Consider the following 20,667-nt stretch of genomic DNA (forward strand, 5'->3'; position numbering starts at 1 on the left):
TTTTTAGTAGGTTCGGATCAAAGACCAGATTCAGTTCTATAAAGCCCACTACTACGCAGCTCAAAATCAATACAGTAGGCCAGTTGCTTCAAATTGACTTAGATCCATTTGAATTGAACTAAAGATCTATTTCAAATGTGCCAATGGATGAAGTGACATTGAAAAGGATTGTGAAGTCAGGTGACAGGAAGGTTTACAAAGGGGTTTGAACATGATCTTGGTGTGTCACTACAGCACAAAGGCAACAAACAAAGCACCAGTTCTGACACCAGAAAATAGATGGACAGCCACAGGTTTCCTATGCCACCTTTGACACCGAGAGTAAGCATGCAAACGTGCACACACACACAGACACACACACACGCACACGCACACACACACACACACACACACACACACACACACACACACACACACACACACACACACACACACACACACACCTGTCAGAGCACTCCCCCTCCACCACAAGTATGTGTGTGTCTGTGTAGCCCTCCCACTCCTATTTAATTAACCCCCCTCACCACTCATCCACTACTAAGATGTGGTTTCAGTGAGGCGGCAGATAGCAGACACAGGGCCGTGACTCACAGCTCACTGACACAAAGATCCAGGGGCTCTGTAAAGGGGCTCTATCGTGTTGCACTGTGTTCTGACGTGTTTGGAGGGTTGGCCAGCGGTCAGCCACCTGGCCCCTGCCCTGACTATAGGCAGGTATGTACAGATAACTTGTCAGCCACAGAGCCACACCACTACTGCACTGCCTTAAGTTACACTGAGTCTCTGGGACTGGACAACAACTGGTGTGTGTGTGTGTTTCAGAGGAAGTGTCAGTGTGGTTGTAATGGAGTCTGGTTATGTGAACTTTGTTTCTCTGGATGAATGTGAATAACTGCGTACATAAATGTTGATAGTCATCAAAACTTCTAATGCCGGGCAGACACTACACGGCTTTTAAAATCCTAATGTCGCTGAGCCTCTCCCATTAAACGACCGTCTTTCCTGACGTTTTTTGTCTTGCCAACGTAGTGGTGTGCACACTAAACAATGTGGCACAGACAGGGGGTCACACACTACAAGATTCTTCACTTGGTCATGAGGATTCTCGATACCACGCTGTCTCACAAAAACAAGGATGTGATTAGATAGCTAGAACGAGCTGTGGCTCAAAATCAAATCAAATCAAATTTTATTTGTCACATACACATGGTTAGCAGATGTTAATGCGAGTGTAGCGAAATGCTTGTGCTTCTAGTTCCGACAATGCAGAATAACCAACAAGTAATCTAACTAACAATTCCTAAACTACTGTTTTATACACAGTTTAAGGGGATAAAGAATATGTACATAAGGATATATGAATGAGTGATGGTACAGAGCAGCATAGGCAAGATACAGTAGATGGTATCGAGTACAGTATATACATATGAGATGAGTATGTAAACAAAGTGGCATAGTTAAAGTGGCTAGTGATACATGTATTACATAAGGATGCAGTCGATGATATAGGGTACAGTATATACGTATGCATATGAGAAGAATAATGTAGGGTAAGTAACATTATATAAGGTAGCATTGTTTAAAGTGGCTAGTGATATATTTACATCATTTCCCATCAATTCCCATTATTAAAGTGGCTGGAGTTGAGTCAGTGTGTTGGCAGCAGCCACTCAATGTTAGTGGTGGCTGTTTAACAGTCTGATGGCCTTGAGATAGAAGCTGTTTTTCAGTCTCTTGGTCCCAGCTTTGATGCACCTGTACTGACCTCGCCTTCTGGATGATAGCGGGGTGAACAGGCAGTGGCTCGGGTGGTTGATGTCCTTGATGATCTTTATGGCCTTCCTGTAACATCGGGTGGTGTAGGTGTCCTGGAGGGCAGGTAGTTTGCCCCCGGTGATGCGTTGTGCAGACCTCACTACCCTCTGGAGAGCCTTACGGTTGAGGGCGGAGCATGCTCTCGATTGTGCATCTGTAGAAGTTTGTGAGTGCTTTTGGTGACAAGCCGAATTTCTTCAGCCTCCTGAGGTTGAAGAGGCGCTGCTGCGCCTTCTTCACGATGCTGTCTGTGTGAGTGGACCAATTCAGTTTGTCTGTGATGTGTATGCCGAGGAACTTAAAACTTGCTACTCTCTCCACTACTGTTCCATCGATGTGGATAGGGGGGTGTTCCCCCTGCTGTTTCCTGAAGTCCACAATCATCTCCTTAGTTTTGTTGACGTTGAGTGTGAGGTTATTTTCCTGACACCACACTCCGAGTGCCCTCACCTCCTCCCTGTAGGCCGTCTCGTCGTTGTTGGTAATCAAGCCTACCACTGTTGTGTCGTCCGCAAACTTGATGATTGAGTTGGAGGCGTGCGTGGCCACGCAGTCGTGGGTGAACAAGGAGTACAGGAGAGGGCTCAGAACGCACCCTTGTGGGGCCCAAGTGTTGAGGATCAGCGGGGAGGAGATGTTGTTACCTACCCTCACCACCTGGGGGCGGCCTGTCAGGAAGTCCAGTACCCAGTTGCACAGGGCGGGGTCGAGACCCAGGGTCTCGAGCTTGATGACGAGCTTGGAGGGTACTATGGTGTTGAATGCCGAGCTGTAGTCGATGAACAGCATTCTCACATAGGTATTCCTCTTGTCCAGATGGGTTAGGGCAGTGTGGTTGAGATTGCATCGTCTGTGGACCTATTTGGGCGGTAAGCAAATTGGAGTGGGTCTAGGGTGTCAGGTAGGGTGGAGGTGATATGGTCCTTGACTAGTCTCTCAAAGCACTTCATGATGACGGAAGTGAGTGCTACGGGGCGGTAGTCGTTTAGCTCAGTTACCTTAGCTTTCTTGGGAACAGGAACAATGGTGGCACTCTTGAGCATGTGGGAACAGCAGACTGAGATAGGGATTGATTGAATATGTCCGTAAACACACCAGCCAGCTGGTCTGCGCATGCTCTGAGGGCGCGGCTGGGGATGCCGTCTGGGCCTGCAGCCTTGCGAGGGTTAACACGTTTAAATGTTTTACTCACCTCGGCTGCAGTGAAGGAGAGACCGCATGTTTCCGTTGCAGGCCGTGTCAGTGGCACTGTATTGTCCTCAAAGCGGGCAAAAAAGTTATTTAGTCTGCCTGGGAGCAAGACATCCTGGTCCGTGACTGGGCTGGATTTCTTCCTGTAGTCCGTGATTGACTGTAGACCCTGCCACATGCCTCTTGTGTCTGAGCCGTTGAATTGAGATTCTACTTTGTCTCTGTACTGACGCTTAGCTTGTTTGATTGCCTTACGGAGGGAATAGCTGCACTGTTTGTATTCAGTCATGTTACCAGACACCTTGCCCTGATTGAAAGCAGTGGTTCGCGCTTTCAGTTTCACGCGAATGCTGCCACCAATCCACGGTTGCTGCCATCAATCCACGGTTCAAAGCAGCATCAAAGCAGCATCAAACGTTTTCAGTCAGATATCCACGTTTGCCATACAGAGGTGAAATACCTTGCCAATACATTTTGAATTGAATAACATTGTGTGTAAAGAGCTTGTCAGAGCTGTAACGATTTGACACTTCGGCAAGTACAAATGTCGTCGTCGCTCCTGTTCGAGAGTCTACACACATTCTGGGTCGATGAGATAAAACGTAATCTCACTGGCTTCTTCTCTGGCGAGCTCTCATTGGCTATTGCTGATCACCGTTCTCAAATGTTGTCGTTGCATATCTCACACTACAAGAGCATTGCAGATTGTGCCGATAAAATCAAACATGTTTGACAATTTTGGGACGTCTGGACGGGATCGGTAGCCCTCAGATTGCGTCTCTGACCCCATGGAGATTTTGCCTCTGATCTCAAAAACTTGTTTGGGGAGCGAAATCAGGGCAAAAATTGCGTATTGTACACCCGGCTTAACTAGACAATAGTCCAGCACTGATACAACTGAGTGGAAAGATACTGCAGATCTTGGTTGGCGTGCTCTGAGACAGTTGTCGTTAATTTCAGCTGTGTTGGTCATCATAATTACCAACAGTAAAACTTAATTTCAGGGGAAATCTGTATATGCTATGCAAACCTTTCGACAACGTGTAATTTAGACAATCCTACGCGAGGCTGGATATAGAAAACTACAGAATGTATCCTTTAGTTAGCCAATCCATTGGGTTACTTCTGAAAGATAAGACATGGAAAATCACACTGCTTAGATAAGCTACAAAACTAGTGCTTTTATTATCCCATGTACAGATTGCATTTTCTGGAGGTTCAGCTGCCATTATGGTGATAGTCATAAAGAGCGCAGACACAGGTCGTTCCCACGAAATGAGTGCCGTTTGCGTCCCTTTGATAAGTAGAAATTGTGCACCAAAGCTTGCTGTAATTGAAGTCCCCTTTAATATAGACCACATGGATAATTTAATAAAGTGCCCCTAGCTCAGCATTTTGACATGTCCGTTTGTGCACACTCTGTGACTTCCAGGAAGATTTGAATCCACTTAATCCCAAAATGTCTCCAAGTTTCACCATCATTTTGCTTCAACAAAGTAATTTCTGGAAATGAATATTGATTTCATGTGATTAGTGATTCTGTCCCTCATGTTCAGGTCAACCCTGTTACGTGAACTGAACTCTCATTTTAATGTGGTGAAACTATTCTTTCAAAAAATGAGATGTTCTAAAGAAATATTAGACATCTAACAGTCTAACCATAGTGTAAAAGCAGATGCGCTAGTTATACTCCTTTTGGCCATGTTCTGGGGTTTTGTGGTGGAAAAGTGAACGGGTCGAACATAACATGTAAACCCACAGACAGACAGGCTAGAAATGTTTTAACAATTATTTATTTTTTGTGAAGCTTACTTTAAAAATTGCCCCTCCCTGTTGCACACAACAAACTTTTATTCCCCCTGTCATATGGGGATTTATGGCTGTTTAAAGATGAAATCGTCAACCCTGTTACTTTATTTGCCACTTAATAGTATTACTACAGTATATTTTTTCATTTAACCTTGAGATGGGAAAATTTGTTTTTATGAAGTTGAACACGTGCTCTTCATGACAGATTGTTAAAATGAGGTGAAATCAAGTTACACTACTCACAAGGCACCCAATTGGTGGAATGACCCCCCCACACACACACAAAAAGGACGAGTCACAGAAATAGCGGTGAGAGGGTGGGTGGGATTGGGACTACCCTGGCCTGGTTGCGTTTATCCAAACACAAATGTGTTAGACTTGGAATATAACGTTTTTTTGAATACATTGTTGCTGTTGATTTACTGTTAATCACAGCAATTTTCTAAGCTGCCCATAATTACTTAATGACAACAGCCATTACTGAATGCAATTTAATGGTGGATGACTCAAATGAGCTCTCATCAAAACTATTTACAGCTTCGCCTAGATTTCCCCAAGTCTCAGTCATCCATTCCAGGCCCATTAAAACTGGATTTAAATGGTATACTGTCACATCATCCGTGGTTGACACTAGAAAACACACAATAGAATCTTACATGATTTAGGAGGACATCACAAACACACACAAAAACTGCTCTGGATGCTGTGACGAGAGGGCAATCCCTCATAGTCTTCATCATCATCATCATCATCATCGTAGTTGCTGATGGGCTCAGGTATAGTACAAATACTTAGATCTGTCTGTAGGATGTGTGTATTCTGGAACCTAAAGCCCCTGGGAGTGGAGACTGTTGTGTCCGAGATCCAGCTATTGGGGAACCACGCCTCAGCAAGTCACAGCGACTCTCACCCTCCCCCTTCCTTCATCCCTGCCTCCCCTTCTCACGTGGCCTGGCAAAGGGCGAGACAGAGAGCAGAGGGATAGACCCCCCACCCCACCCCAGGCCCCTGCTGTGAGAGCTGTGCCCGCTGTGTGGGTGGAGGGGTAGAGAGTGTTGGTAAAGAGGAGACAGGCTGGAAATAAAGGCCTGTGTTGCCAGAGCAGATGGGCCAGAAGCAGGAGTGCTGAGTCATGTGTCTGAGCTGAAACTAAACACATATACACACTAGGAGAACTATAGTCATCACAGCCTCTCTGCCTAACCTTGAAATCAGATCTACCCTCTGGTTTTGAGATGCATTGACAACTCTATTGTTTTCAAGAGCAGTTACCCTCTACCTCTAAGCAGCTTGGTGAATCATGAGTCCACTCCAACCGAAGGCAGAAGAGGTGAGTGTGTGTGTGTGTGTGTGTGTGTGTGTGTGTGTGTGTGTGTGTGTGTGTGTGTGTGTGTGTGTGTGTGTGTGTGTGTGTGTGTGTGTGTGTGTTTCTCCAACAGCCAGTCGTGTCCATGTACACTACCGTTCAAAAGTTTGGGGTCACTTAGAAATGTCCTTGTTTTTGAAAGAAATGCGCCTTTTTTGTCCATTAAAATAACATCAAATTGATCAGAAATAGAGTGTAGACAATGTTGTAAATGACTATTGTAGCTGGAAATGGCAGATTTTTTAATGCAATATCTACGTATGTGTTCAGAGGCCCATTATCAGCAACCATCACTCCTGTGTTCCAATGGCAGGTTGTGTTACCTAATCCAAGTTGATCATTTTAAAAGGCTAATTGATCACTAGAAAACCATTTTGCAATTATGTTCGCACAGCTGAAAACTGTTGTCCTGATTAAAAAAGCAATGAAACTGGCCTTCTTTAGACTAGTTGAGTATCTGGAGCTATTTGGAACATCAGCATTTGTGGGTTCGATTACAGGCTCAAAATGCCCAGACACAAAGAACTTTCTTCTGAAACTCATCAGTCTATTCTTGTTCTGAGAAATGAAGACTATTCCATTGTGAGAAATTGCCAAGAAACGGAGGATCTCATACAACGCTGCATAATTCTCCCTTCACAGAACAGCGCAAACTGTCGCTAACCAGAATAGAAAGAGGAGTGGGAGGCCCCGGTGCACAACTGAGCAAGAAGACAAGTACATTTAGTGTCCCTAGTTTGAGAAACAGACGCCTCACAAGTCCTCAATTGGCAGTTCCATTAAATAGTACCCGCAAAATACCAGTCTCAAAGTCAACAGTGAAGAGGTGACTCTGGGATGCTGGCCTTCTAGGCAGCGTTGCAAAGAAAAAGCCATATGTCAGAGGGGCCAATAAAAAGAAAAGATTAAGATGTGCAAAAAAAACACCTACGCGGGACAGAGGAAGATTTGAAAAAAAGTGTTATGGACAGACGAATCTAAGATTGAGGTGTTCGGATCACAAAGAAGAACATTTGTGAGATCCAGTAAAAAATGAAAAGATGCTTGACGCCATCTGTCAAGCATGGTGGAGGCAATGTGATGGTCTGGGGGTGCTTTGGTGGTGGTAAAGTGGGAGATTTGTACAGGGTAAAAGAGATCTTGAAGAAGGAAGGTTATCACTCCATTTTGCAACTCCATGTCATACCCAGTTATCTCCTACAACAGGACAATGACCCAAAGCACAGCTCCAAACTATGCACAAACTATTTAGGGAAGCAGTCAAGGTATAAGGTATTCTGTCTATAATGGAGTGGCCAGCAGAGTCACCGGATCTTATCCCACTGAGCTGTTGTGGGAGCAGCTTGACCGTATGGTACATAAGTGCCCATCAAGTCAATCCAACTTGTGGGAGGTGCTTCAGGAAGCATTTTTTTTTTAATTTGACCTTTATTTAACTAGGCAAGTCAGTTAAGAACAAATTCTTATTTTCAATGACGGCCTAGGAACAGTGGGTTAACTGCCTGTTCAGGGGCAGAACGACAGATTTGTACCTTGTCAGCTCGGGGGTTTGAACTCACAACCTTTCGGTTACGAGTCCAACGCTCTAACCACTAGGCTACCCTGCCGCCCCAAGCATGGGGTGAAATCTCTTCAAATTACCTCAACAAATTGACAACTAGAATGCCAAAAGGTCTGCAAGGCTGTAATTGCTGCAAATGGAGGATTCTTTGACGAAAACAAAGTTTGAAGGACACAATTGTTATTTCAATTGAAAATCATTATTTATAACCTTGTCAACGTCTTGACTATATTTCCTATTCATTTCTTCGACTCATTTCATGTACGTATTCATGGAAAACAAAGAAATTTCTAAGCGACCCCAAATGTTTGAATGGTAGTGTATACTCATTCTCTCTCAGTCTCACTGTGACACAAACACAAAAGGAGACAAGTGCAGCAATTGCCAATGCCAGTGGACAGGAGTCTCCACTTCACTGTCCGAGTGAGTCAGTCAGGACATCATCAGCAGTGACTCTACCTCCCTATGCTGGGTGCTGATGGTATTACATACTACCGGAATATATGGAATCAGCAGTGTTCAGGAGAATGCAACATTCTGTACATTTCAGACAGTGATGACTAAAGTCACTAAAAAAGACAACCTTCTATAACACACACACACACACAGATATATCTCACTCCACTATGTCAGACAAAGGAAGTGAAAGTCACATGACAATACTCATGTAGTGAAATAGTCACATGCTTGCTGACACCAGAGTAGTGAATGAATGTGTTCCATGATGACACTCAGTCACAGGACGCCTCATAAGCAGAGCCCTTTATGTCCACAGGAAGCTCTGGTTGATGACCTCTCAGTGACTTCCTATAGGAATGCTATAACTCCAATGGTCTTATGCTGCATTCATGTGCTAGTCGGAACTAGGAAACTCCGAATTGTCATGCTTATAAACTCGTAGAAACATGAGCTCTGAGTATCCCACTTGAAAGTATCATAATCAACCAATATGAAGCTTTACGCAAATAACTTCCATTAATTTTAGGCCTAAGTTTCCAATAGCATGTGAACGCAGCATTACCTCCTAAAGGAGAGAATGCCCAGCAAACTGGGAACCTTTCCAGGACATTAGCTAGGATTCCCATTAAATTCTACTTAGGTGTTTAGAATTCTCTGCTAACATTCAATAAAATGTTGTGGACACATCTGTAACAACCACCACAGAACATTTCCCAAAAGTGTTCAGGTAATAAGACAATGTACCAGTAATGTTTTCCCAGCAAACCAAAATTGGTTATGTGAAAGTTCCTACAACATTTGATAGGTTGCAGCAAATGTTCTCATGACACAAAAACTGTTCAGTTGTGCTGATGATTTTACAATGTTCGTTTAAAAAATTTGCCTGATGTTCTTTAAAAAGTTCCCAGAATGTTTCATTTAGGTTGTGGAAACAGTCTGGTGGAAACATTGTGGGGACATCACAAAATATATGTCCCAAAACACAAAAATAGTTCAGTTATTCGGATGATTCTACAAAGTTTCTTTTAAAGTGCAAAACAATTCACCTGATGTTGCAAAAACATTCCAAGAACAACATTTAATCTGTTCTTTAAAAGGTTCCCAGAATGTTTTAGGTTGTGTGGATTGTGTGGGGATCGGACAAGAGATAGGTTTCCAAAACACTAAAAACTGTCCCGTTGTACGGACATTCAGATTATCTTTATATCAGGGTGCAAAAAACATTGCTTTGATGTTGCAAGAATGTTGACGCCACAACCTTTCAGAGTTCTTTAAAGGTTCCCATAACATTTTATTATTCATTTAAAAAAAATAAAAAATTAAATACTAAAACTGAAATATCACATTTAAATAAGTATTCAGACCCTTTACTCAGTAATTTGTTGAAGCATCTTTTGGAGTGACGACAGTATCAAGTGTTCTTGAGTATGACGCTTCAAGCTTGGCACACCTGTATTTGGGGAGTTTCTCCCATTCTTTTTTGGTACTCTTCCCCAGATCTGTGCCTCGACACAAATCCTGTCTCGGAGCGTTACACACAATTCCTTCGACCTCATGGCTTGGTTTCTGCTTGGTAATGTCAACTGTGGGACCTTATATAGACAGGTGTGTGCCTTTCCAAATCATGTCCAATCAATTTACCACAGGTGGACTCCAATCAACTTGTAGAAACATCTCAAGGATGATCAATGGAAAGAGGATGCACCTGAGCTCAATTTCAAGTCTCATAGCAAAGGGTCTGAATACTTATTTAAATAAGGTATTTGTTTTGTCATTATGGGCTATTGTGTGTCGATCAATGATTTTATTGATTTAATTCATTTTAGAAAAAGGCTATTACGTAACAAAAATGTGGAAATAGTCAAGGGGTCTGAATACGTTCCGAATGCACTATAGGTTCCCAAAACACAAAATATGCTCAGTTGTGATGACGTTATTAAAAATGTTGAAGTAGCACAGGACATGTTGAAATAATATTCTTGTGATATTTGTAAAGGTTGCACAGAACATTCCCACAATGTTGCGTAATGTTCCACAATTTCCAAATAAGTCAGTTGTGACGTTCATATCTGTTTTAGGTTTAACTGGAACACATCCACATTGTTTCTCTCCAGATTTAATGGCGATTTGCATTTGAGGACTGTATTATAGGCCCACTAGAAGGTGATATAGACACACATGCCATTTTAATTTCATTCATAGGACTTTTGATCAGCTGATAATTATAAAAAACACAAACATATTTTTTACACCTAAAATACAGCGTTACTAGTACACAGTATTACTAGTACACAATATATGAAGAGGATGGGAAAATGTTGCATTGTTATCGCCTGGTAATGCAGAGGATTAATGATCTGACTGTAGAGTTGAAGATTTCAGGTTCAATCCCACAAATTCCTTAACCATGTTTCTGTAAGAAAATAATATATATATTTTTAAGGTGGGAGGGAATGAGGCTCAGACATAATCAACCAAAAATAAAGAATGTCTTTATTTCGTCCAAATTTATAAATCCAGTCAGAAATGCAGAATTTAAATAAAACTGTTCAACTATAAAAAACAATGGAAGTCCTACTTTGAAAAGCTTAATATTGTCCCGTCTTATTTTTCACTCCGGACCGCTGCTCCCGAGTGGCACAGTGGTCTGTAGTGACGCCTCAGTGCTTGAGGCATCACTACAGACACCCTGGTTTGATACCAGGCTGTATCACAACTGGCCGTGATTGGGAGTCCCATAAGGCGGCGCACAATTGGCCCAGCGTCGTCCGGGTTTGGCCGGTGTAGGCCGTCATTGTAAATAAGAATTTGTTATTAACTGACTTGCCTAGTTAAATAAAGGTTAAATAATTTTTCATGATCTGAAAAGCAAAAGTGATCCAAGATCAGCACTCGTAGTCTTGGATACCTTGTAAATATGAGCCCAGATGTACACAGCATATAAAGAGGATTGGTGAAGTGGTGGTGAATAACACAGTTACCATTATTTCCCCGGGTCAGTTATGTCTAAGAAGACTAAAAAAGGATGCATTGAATTCCTGATTTCACACTGCCATGGCTATAGAGTGAAAAAAACCTGGCTTGGGAACCAAACGGTGCAGATTGTCAACTTTTGAAGTGTAAAAAAATATAGTTGTGTTTGATCCTCTCGAACATGGTCAGTACAGCTACATACATTGCATGCAGCGTCTGACTCACATTCACTGACAAATGTCGCCATCTACTGCTCACAGAAGGTAAAAGGCATGGGTTCACAGTGAACCCCCTCAACCCAAGCAGGAAAGCTGCATCAACCATTGTGAAGAAGAAGAAGGACCGTATCTAGAAAGAGGAAACAAGTCACGTTGACAATAAAGCGGTGAATTGGGAAGCATAAACAGTGTGCAAGCCTTCCGGTTCTTTACAAGTATTCTTTATTAGCCCAGCACCTACATTTTTAAGGATGTGCGTATGACCACAAACGTTTCTATAAACAAGTCGCTGCAACCATCAAACATTGCAAAAATCATAACAAACATTCATATGGTTTCCTGTTGTAGTGAACATTTCCTGTAGAAGTGAACATGGACAAGATAGATTAGAGAAAGAGCAGTGTTCTAACCATAAATCTATGGTTCTACCGAGGCCTCTGTGGGTAGGGTAGCACAAACTCACAATGACTCAATTCATCCCCTGCAATAGCCCCCTTAAATCCAGCTGTCTCAATCAGCTCCACATTCAAAAGCAGGAAACTTGAACGGATTCCTCAAACAGCACTGAAAATCTACTGATCCATCAATAAGGCCATAAGATGGCGACGTCCTCCTTTGAAACAGACAGGCGTCTTAGAAAGTAAGTCAGGTCACCCAACAAAAATTCTAATATAAAAATGGCTCAAATGACATTTGAGTGTGCTCTCCATGACACAGAATGGAGGACAGTTTCCAGTTCAGCTCCACTGGACGATGCAATGGGACTGTGACTGCGCTGCTCCCAAATGACAGATGGGTGGCTAAGTGTTAATAATGCTCTCAGAACAAGCTGTAAAGACTACCAGATGCTTGGGAGCCCAGATCTTGAGCCAGCCAGCCCCCATTTTTCCGCTCCGCACTGCTGCTCAAAACAGGGAGAGGAGGGAGTGAAGAGGGTGGAATGAGAGAGAAAAGAGAGAGAGAGAGAGAGAGAGAGAGAGAGAGAGAGAGAGAGAGAGAGAGAGAGAGAGAGAGCAGAGGTGGAAAGAGAAAGAAATGGGAGGGAGGGACAGAGAAAGAAAAAAAGAGAGCGATAAGAAAAAGAGAAAAAGGGAGGCAAGAGGTTGGCTGTCCTTACATGCACTCAGTCAGCGGGGTCATTGAGTGCGCTCATTATTTCTTGGACTGCCTGTCAAAACACTACTGCTACCCGCCTTTCCGCCACAGTGTGTGCCTATTCACTGAGGGAAACTTAACAACACAGTGTTCTACACACACACGCATACACCTAACACACAAATGCATGCAGTGATGCACGCCAGCACGCATGCACACAAAAACACACACTACCCTCTGGGACACAGGGAATCTCCTTGAACTTTTAGCGATGTTCCAACTTCCTATTACAACTCTCTTAGCAGCAACTCACAAAAGATCAATACCGAGTTTGAGACAGATATACGCAGTGGGACTGACTAAGTAACATCATACAAACAGGATATTTCAACCTGAGAAGTAACAAGGATTTGGATGGTATATGAAAGTGTTTATAGGCTAGCTGCAATCTGAGCCTCAGCAGGCATTTCTATTGAATATGAACATGCATTTGCATGGTACATAACAGTGTTCTGAGGCTATCTCTGACCATTGTGGAAATGTGTAGTTGCATGGTAAATGAGAGTTCTTACCAGGTACAGGAGGATGGTGTGCATGCCAGTCCCCAGTCCCACAGAGGACAGGTTACCCAAGTCTACCCAGTAGGCACACCACAGGAAGCTCATCAACATGTGCTGCACACAGGGGACAGACACACAGACAGAGAGACAGCGCCAGCTTCACTGAAGACAGAGAGACAGTCAGCCATGGGAGACTCAGGCAGAGTGAGAGAAAAACGAAGTAGGAGAGACAGTAGGAGGTTGAGCGTGTGCACTGTGTGCACCCTACTCTGTTCTAGAGAAAGGAGGGAGGGCCAAGAGTGAGAGAAGGTAAACAAGGCAGAAAGTGAAAGTGCGCCACAGAAAGAGAGGGGGAGCAGTGAGGAGAGAGTGAGAGAGAGAGAGTGAGGGAGGGAGAGGGGCAGAGAGGGTGAGAGATGGCAAATGAGAGAGTGAGGGAGATAGAGAGGGTGAGAGACGGCAAATGAGAGAGTGAGGGAGGGAGAGAGGGTCAGAGATGGTGAGAGAGGGCAAGTGATAGAGAGAGGCGAAGCAGAGAGTGGCAGGGGTGAGAGAGGGCAAGTGTGAGAGAGAAAGAGAGGCAGAGAGAGCAAAGGTGAGAGAATATCAGTTAGTGCCTGTTGTTGAGAGTTTTAGAGGACAAGCCCATAGGGTAGGAGTGTTTAGATTCAGAACAACACAGACAAAAAGAAGAGCAGAATAATTGTTCTTCTACAAGTCAGTCAGCTCTTACACAACTCTCTCTCTTCCCCCGCCCATCTCTCCCTCACTCCATTGATAGTACACGATATAGACCAAACACCACCTCAAGCATGGGCAAACAGGTTGTTTTCAGGAAGAGCCAGTGATGTTGTAGATTACGGGAACACTGTGGAGTTTTTTTGGCACCGAACTCATTTCCCAGAAAACCCAAGTGAACACAGGAAAAAAATATATACATGATAAGCACCAGCAGCGTCTCTCATGGCCTATTAAAAATCCTGGGTGGGAAGTGCCAGCCATGTCCAATTGTTTTCAGGGTTACCAAGAATTAATGACGTAACACATTAGGACTAGAGTTTAGGAGTTTAACATGGACTATAATATATTTGGTGCTGCAGCTTTAAAACAATTCTGTCTGGGTCTCTGCAGACACTTTTACTGTGGTATATTTGCTGTTCATTTGGTAAGATCTGTGTGTGTAATCAGTACTTTAGCTGTTCATTTGGTAAGATCTGTGTGTGTAATCAGTACTTTAGCTGTTCATGTGGTACAGCTAATGTACTGATTAAATAGGGCATGTGGTAAATAGGGCATGTGGTAAATAGGGCATGTGGTAAATAGGGCATGTGGTAAATAGGGCAGGTGGTAAATAGGGCCGGTGGTAAATAGGGCCAGTGGTAAATAGGGCCAGTGGTAAATAGGGCCAGTGGTAAATAGGGCAGGTAAATAGGGCATGTGGTAAATAGGGCATGTGGTAAATAGGGCCAGTGGTAAATAGGGCAGGTGGTAAAATAGGGCATGTGATAAATAGGGCATGCAATAAATAGGGCAGGTGGTAAATAGGGCCAGTGGTAAATAGGGCAGGTAGTAAATAGGGCATGTGGTAAATAGGGCCAGTGGTAAATAGGGCAGGTAGTACATAGGGCATGCGATAAATAGGGCCGGTGGTAAATAGGGATGGCAGGTGGTAAATAGGGCATGCAATAAATAGGGCAGGTGGTAAATAGGGATGGCAGGTGGTAAATAGGGCATGCAATAAATAGGGCAGGTGGTAAATAGGGCAGGTGGTAAAATAGGGCATGTGGTAAATAGGGCAGGTAGTAAATAGGGCATGCGATAAATAGAGTCGGTGGTAAATAGGGCAGGTAGTACATAGGGCATGCGATAAATAGGGCCGGTGGTAAATAGGGATGGCAGGTGGTAAATAGGGCATGTGATAAATAGGGCAGGTGGTAAATAGGGCATGTGATAAAAAGGGGAAGGTAGTAAATAGGGCATGTGGTAAATAGGGCATGCGGTAAATAGGGCAGGTGGTAAATAGGGACGGTGGTAAATAGGGCAGGTAGTAAATAGGGCATGCGATAAATAGGGCAGGTAGTAAATAGGGCATGCGATAAATAGGGCAGGTAGTAAATAGGGCATGCGATAAATAGGGCAGGTGGTAAATAGGGCATGCGATAAATAGGGCAGGTAGTAAATAGGGCATGCGATAAATAGGGCAGGTAGGAAATAGGGCAGGTGGTAAATAGGGCATGTGATAAATAGGGCCGGTGGTAAATAGGGCATGCGATAAATAGGGCAGGTGGTAAATAGGGCATGCGATAAATACGGCCGGTGGTAAATAGGGCATGCAGTAAAGAGGGCAGGTGGTAAATAGGGCATGCGATAAATACGGCAGGTGGTAAATAGGGCAGGTGGTAAATAGGGCCAGTGGTAAATAGGGCCAGTGGTAAATAGGGCAGGTGGTAAATAGGGCCGGTGGTAAATAGGGCAGGTGGTAAATAGGGCCGGAAGTAAATAGGGCAGGAAGTAAATAGGGACGGTGGTAAATAGGGACGGTGGTAAATAGGGCAGGTGGTAAATAGGGACGGTGGTAAATAGGTCATGTGGTAAATAGGGCATGTGGTAAATAGGGCATGTGGTAAATAGGGCCGGTGGTAAATAGGGCCGGTGGTAAATAGGGCCAGTATTAAATAGGGCCAGTGGTAAATAGGGCATGCAGTAAATAGGGCAGGTGGTAAATAGGGCCAGTGGTAAATAGGGCATGCGATAAATAGGGCAGGTGGTAAATAGGGCATGCGATAAATACGGCAGGTGGTAAATAGGGCAGGTGGTAAATAGGGCCAGTGGAAAATAGGGCAGGTGGTAAATAGGGCAGGTGATAAATAGGGCCGGTGGTAAATAGGGCATGCGATAAATAGGGCATGCGGTAAATAGGGCAGGTGGTAAATAGGGCCGGTGGTAAATAGGGCCGGTGGTAAATAGGGCATGTGGTAAATAGGGCAGGTGGTAAATAGGGCATGCGATAAATACGGCAGGTGGTAAATAGGGCAGGTGGTAAATCGGGCCAGTGGTAAATAGGGCAGGTGGTAAATAGGGCAGGTGGTAAATAGGGCCGGTGGTAAATAGGGCCGGTGGTAAATAGGGCATGCGATAAATAGGGCAGGTGGTAAATAGGGCAGGTGGTAAATAGGGCATGCGGTAAATAGGGCAGGTGGTAAATAGGGCATGTGGTAAATAGGGCCGGTGGTAAATAGGGCAGGTGGTAAATAGGGACGGTGGTAAATAGGGCAGGTGGTAAGTGGGGCAGGAAGTAAATAGGGCCGGTGGTAAATAGGGCAGGTGGTAAAATAGGGCATGCGATAAATAGGGCAGGTGGTAAATAGGGCATGCGATAAATACGGCAGGTGGTAAATAGGGCATGCGATAAATACGGCAGGTGGTACATAGGGCCAGTGGTAAATAGGGCAGGTGGTAAATAGGGCAGGTGGTAAATAGGGCATGCGATAAATAGGGCAGGTGGTAAATAGGGCCGGTGGTAAATAGGGCATGTGGTAAATAGGGCCGGTGGTAAATAGGGCAGGTGGTAAATAGGGACGGTGGTAAATAGGGCAGGTGGTAAATAGGGCCGGAAGTAAATAGGGCAGGAAGTAAATAGGGACGGTGGTAAATAGGGACGGTGGTAAATAGGGCAGGTGGTAAATAGGGACGGTGGTAAATAGTTCATGTGGTAAATAGGGCATGTGGTAAATAGGGCATGTGGTAAATAGGGCCGGTGGTAAATAGGGCCGGTGGTAAATAGGGCCAGTATTAAATAGGGCCAGTGGTAAATAGGGCATGCAGTAAATAGGGCAGGTGGTAAATAGGGCCAGTGGTAAATAGGGCATGCGATAAATAGGGCAGGTGGTAAATAGGGCATGCGATAAATACGGCAGGTGGTAAATAGGGCCGGTGGTAAATAGGGCATGCGATAAATAGGGACAGGTGGTAAATAGGGCATGCGGTAAATAGGGCAGGTGGTAAATAGGGCCGGTGGTAAATAGGGCATGTGGTAAATAAGGCAGGTGGTAAATAGGGCATGCGATAAATACGGCAGGTGGTAAATAGGGCATGTGGTAAATAGGGCCGGTGGTAAATAGGGCAGGTGGTAAATAGGGACGGTGGTAAATAGGGACGGTGGTAAATAGGGCAGGTGGTAAGTGGGGCAGGAAGTAAATAGCGCCGGTGGTAAATAGGGCAGGTGGTAAAATAGGGCATGCGATAAATAGGGCAGGTGGTAAATAGGGCATGCGATAAATACAGCAGGTGGTACATAGGGCCAGTGGTAAATAGGGCAGGTGGTAAATAGGGCAGGTGGTTAATAGGGCAGGTGGTAAATAGGGCATGTGGTAAATAGGGCCGGTGGTAAATAGGGCAGGTGGTAAATAGGGCATGTGGTAAATAGGGCAGGTGGTAAATAGGGCATGTGGTAAATAGGGCCGGTGGTAAATAGGGCAGGTGGTAAATAGGGACGGTGGTAAATAGGGACGGTGGTAAATAGGGCAGGTGGTAAGTGGGGCAGGAAGTAAATAGGGCCGGTGGTAAATAGGGCAGGTGGTAAAATAGGGCATGCGATAAATAGGGCAGGTGGTAAATAGGGCATGCGATAAATAGGGCAGGTGGTAAATAGGGCATGCGATAAATACGGCCGGTGGTAAATAGGGCATGCAGTAAAGAGGGCAGGTGGTAAATAGGGCATGCGATAAAGGGCAGGTGGTAAATAGGGCAGGTGGTAAATAGGGCCAGTGGTAAATAGGGCCAGTGGTAAATAGGGCAGGTGGTAAATAGGGCGGTGGTAAATAGGGCAGGTGGTAAATAGGGTGGTAAATAGGGCAGGTGGTAAATAGGGCAGGTGGTAAATAGGCCAGTGGTAAATAGGGCCGGTGGTAAATAGGGCATGCAGTAAAGAGGGCAGGTGGTAAATAGGGCATGCGGCAGGTGGTAAATAGGTGGGGCAGGGGTGGTAAATAGGGCCAGTGGTAAATAGGGCAGGTGGTAAATAGGGCCGGTGGTAAATAGGGCAGGTGGTAAATAGGGCAGGGTGGTAAATAGGGCAGTGGTAAATAGGGCATGGAGTAAATAGGGCAGGTGGTAAATAGGGCGGTGGTAAATAGGGCATGTGGTAAATAGGGCAGGTGGTAAATAGGCATGGTGGTAAATAGTGGTAAATAGGGCATGTGGTAAATAGGGCAGGTGGTAAATAGGGCAGGGCAGGTGGTAAATAGGGCATAGGGTGGTAAAAGGGCAGGTGGTAAATAGGGCCGGTGGTAAATAGGGCATGCGATAAATACGGCAGGTGGTAAATAGGGCAGGTGGTAAATAGGGCCAGTGGTAAATAGGGCAGGTGGTAAATAGGGCAGGTGGTAAATAGGGCAGGTGGTAAATAGGGCCGGTGGTAAATAGGGCATGCGATAAATAGGGCAGGTGGTAAATAGGGCAGGTGGTAAATAGGGCATGCGGTAAATAGGGCAGGTGGTAAATAGGGCATGTGGTAAATAGGGCCGGTGGTAAATAGGGCAGGCGGTAAATACGACTGGTGGTAAATAGGGCATGCAGTAAATAGGGCAGGTGGTAAATAGGGTTAGTGGTAAATAGGGCATGCAATAAATAGGGCAGGTGGTATATAGGGCCAGTGGTAAATAGGGCATGCGGTAAAGAGGGCAGGTGGTAAATAGGGCATGCGATAAATACGGCAGGTGGTAAATAGGGCCAGTGGTAAATAGGGCCAGTGGAAAATAGGGCAGGTGGTAAATAGGGCCGGTGGTAAATAGGGCAGGAAGTAAATAGGGCCGGAAGTAAATAGGGCAGGAAGTAAATAGGGCAGGGATGGTGGTAAATAGGGCAGGTGGTAAATAGGGAAGGTGGTAAAAGGTCATGTGGTAAATAGGGCATGTGGTAAATAGGGCATGTGGTAAATAGGGCAGGTGGTAAATAGGGACGGTGGTAAATAGGGCCAGTGGTAAATAGGGCATGCAGTAAATAGGGCAGGTGGTAAATAGGGCCAGTGGTAAATAGGGCAGGTGGTAAATAGGGACGGTGGTAAATAGGGCCGGTGGTAAATAGGGCCAGTGGTAAATAGGGCCAGTGGTAAATAGGGCATGCAGTAAATAGGGCAGGTGGTAAATAGGGCCGGTGGTAAATAGGGCATGCGATAAATAGGGCAGGTGGTAAATAGGGCAGGTGGTAAATAGGGGCATAGGGCAGGTGGTAAATAGGGCATGTGGTAAATAGGGCAGGTGGTAAATAGGGCATGTGGTAAATAGGGCAGGTGGTAAATAGGGCATGTGGTAAATAGGGCAGGTGGTAAATAGGGCAGTGGTAAATAGGGTGGTAAATAGGGCAGGTGGTAAATAGGGTAAATAGGGCAGGTGGTAAATAGGGCAGGTGGTAAATAGGGCAGGTGGTAAATAGGGCCGGTGGTAAATAGGGCATGTGGTAAATAGGGCATGTGGTAAATAGGGCATGTGGTAAATAGGGCAGGTGGTAAATAGGGCATGCGATAAATACGGCAGGTGGTAAATAGGGCCGGTGGTAAATAGGGCAGGTGGTAAATAGGGCAGGTGGTAAATAGGGCCGGTGGTAAATAGGGCAGGGTAAATAGGGCAGGAAGTAAACGGTGGTAGGGCAGGTGGTAAATAGGGACGGTGGTAAATAGGGCAGTGGTAAATAGGGCATGCGGTAAATAGGGCAGGTGGTAAATAGGGCCAGTGGTAAATAGGGCAGGTGGTAAATAGGGACGGTGGGTGGTAAATAGGGCAGTGGTGGTAAATAGGGCAGGTGGTAAATAGGGCAGTGGTAAAATAGGGCATAAATAGGGCAGGTGGTAAATAGGGCAGTGGTAAATAGGGCAGTGGTAAATAGGGCATGCGGTAAATAGGGCAGGTGGTAAATAGGGCATGCGATAAATACGGCAGGTGGTAAATAGGGCATGTGGTAAATAGGGCATGTGGTAAATAGGGCAGGTGGTAAATAGGGCATGCGGTAAATAGGGCCGGTGGTAAATAGGGCAGGTGGTAAATAGGGCATGCGTAAATAGGGCCGGTGGTAAATAGGGCATGTGGTAAATAGGGCAGTGGTAAATAGGGCATGTGGTAAATAGGGCAGGTGGTAAATAGGGCAGGGCAGGTGGTAAATAGGGCATGTGATAAATAGGGCAGGTGGTAAATAGGGCAGGAGTAAATAGGGCATGCGGTAAATAGGGCAGGTGGTAAATAGGGCATGCGGTAAATAGGGCAGGTGGTAAAAGGGCCGGTGGTAAATAGGGCATGCGATAAATAGGGCCGGTGGCAGGTGGGTGGTAAATAGGGCATGCGATAAATAGGGCAGGTGGTAAATAGGGCAGGTGGTAAATAGGGCATGTGATAAATAGGGCAGGTGGTAAATAGGGCCGGTGGTAAATAGGGCAGGTGGTAAATAGGGCAGGTGGTAAATAGGGCATAGGGCGATAAATAGGGCCGGTGGTAAATAGGGCATGTGATAAATAGGGTGGTAAATAGGGCATGCGATAAATAGGGCAGGTAGTAAATAGGGCATGCAGTAAATAGGGCATGTGGTAAATAGGGCAGGTGGTAAATAGGGCATGTGATAAATAGGGCAGGT

At 44.9% G+C, this 20,667-nt stretch overlaps 1 protein-coding gene across 3 annotated transcripts in view; it reads right to left on the reverse strand.

The window, feature by feature from the left end:
• Positions 1 to 13,743, reverse strand: part of LOC135548588 (vacuole membrane protein 1-like) — an 80,393-nt gene extending 66,650 nt beyond the window's left edge. Inside the window, exon 1 of one of the 3 annotated variants that reach the window (XR_010456849.1) lies at positions 13,060 to 13,742. Coding sequence is in view for 1 of the 3 variants with exons in the window: in XM_064978340.1 (XP_064834412.1) it covers positions 13,060 to 13,158 (99 nt within the window). In the remaining 2 variants the exon portion in view is untranslated. Of the gene's footprint in view, positions 1 to 13,059 lie in introns of all 3 variants that reach the window. The other 2 variants (XR_010456850.1, XM_064978340.1) reach the window with 2 other exon arrangements.
• Positions 13,744 to 20,667: the final 6,924 nt, after the last annotated feature.

This window comes from Oncorhynchus masou, chromosome 11 (assembly GCF_036934945.1).
Source record: "Oncorhynchus masou masou isolate Uvic2021 chromosome 11, UVic_Omas_1.1, whole genome shotgun sequence".
Lineage (NCBI taxonomy): Eukaryota > Metazoa > Chordata > Actinopteri > Salmoniformes > Salmonidae > Oncorhynchus > Oncorhynchus masou.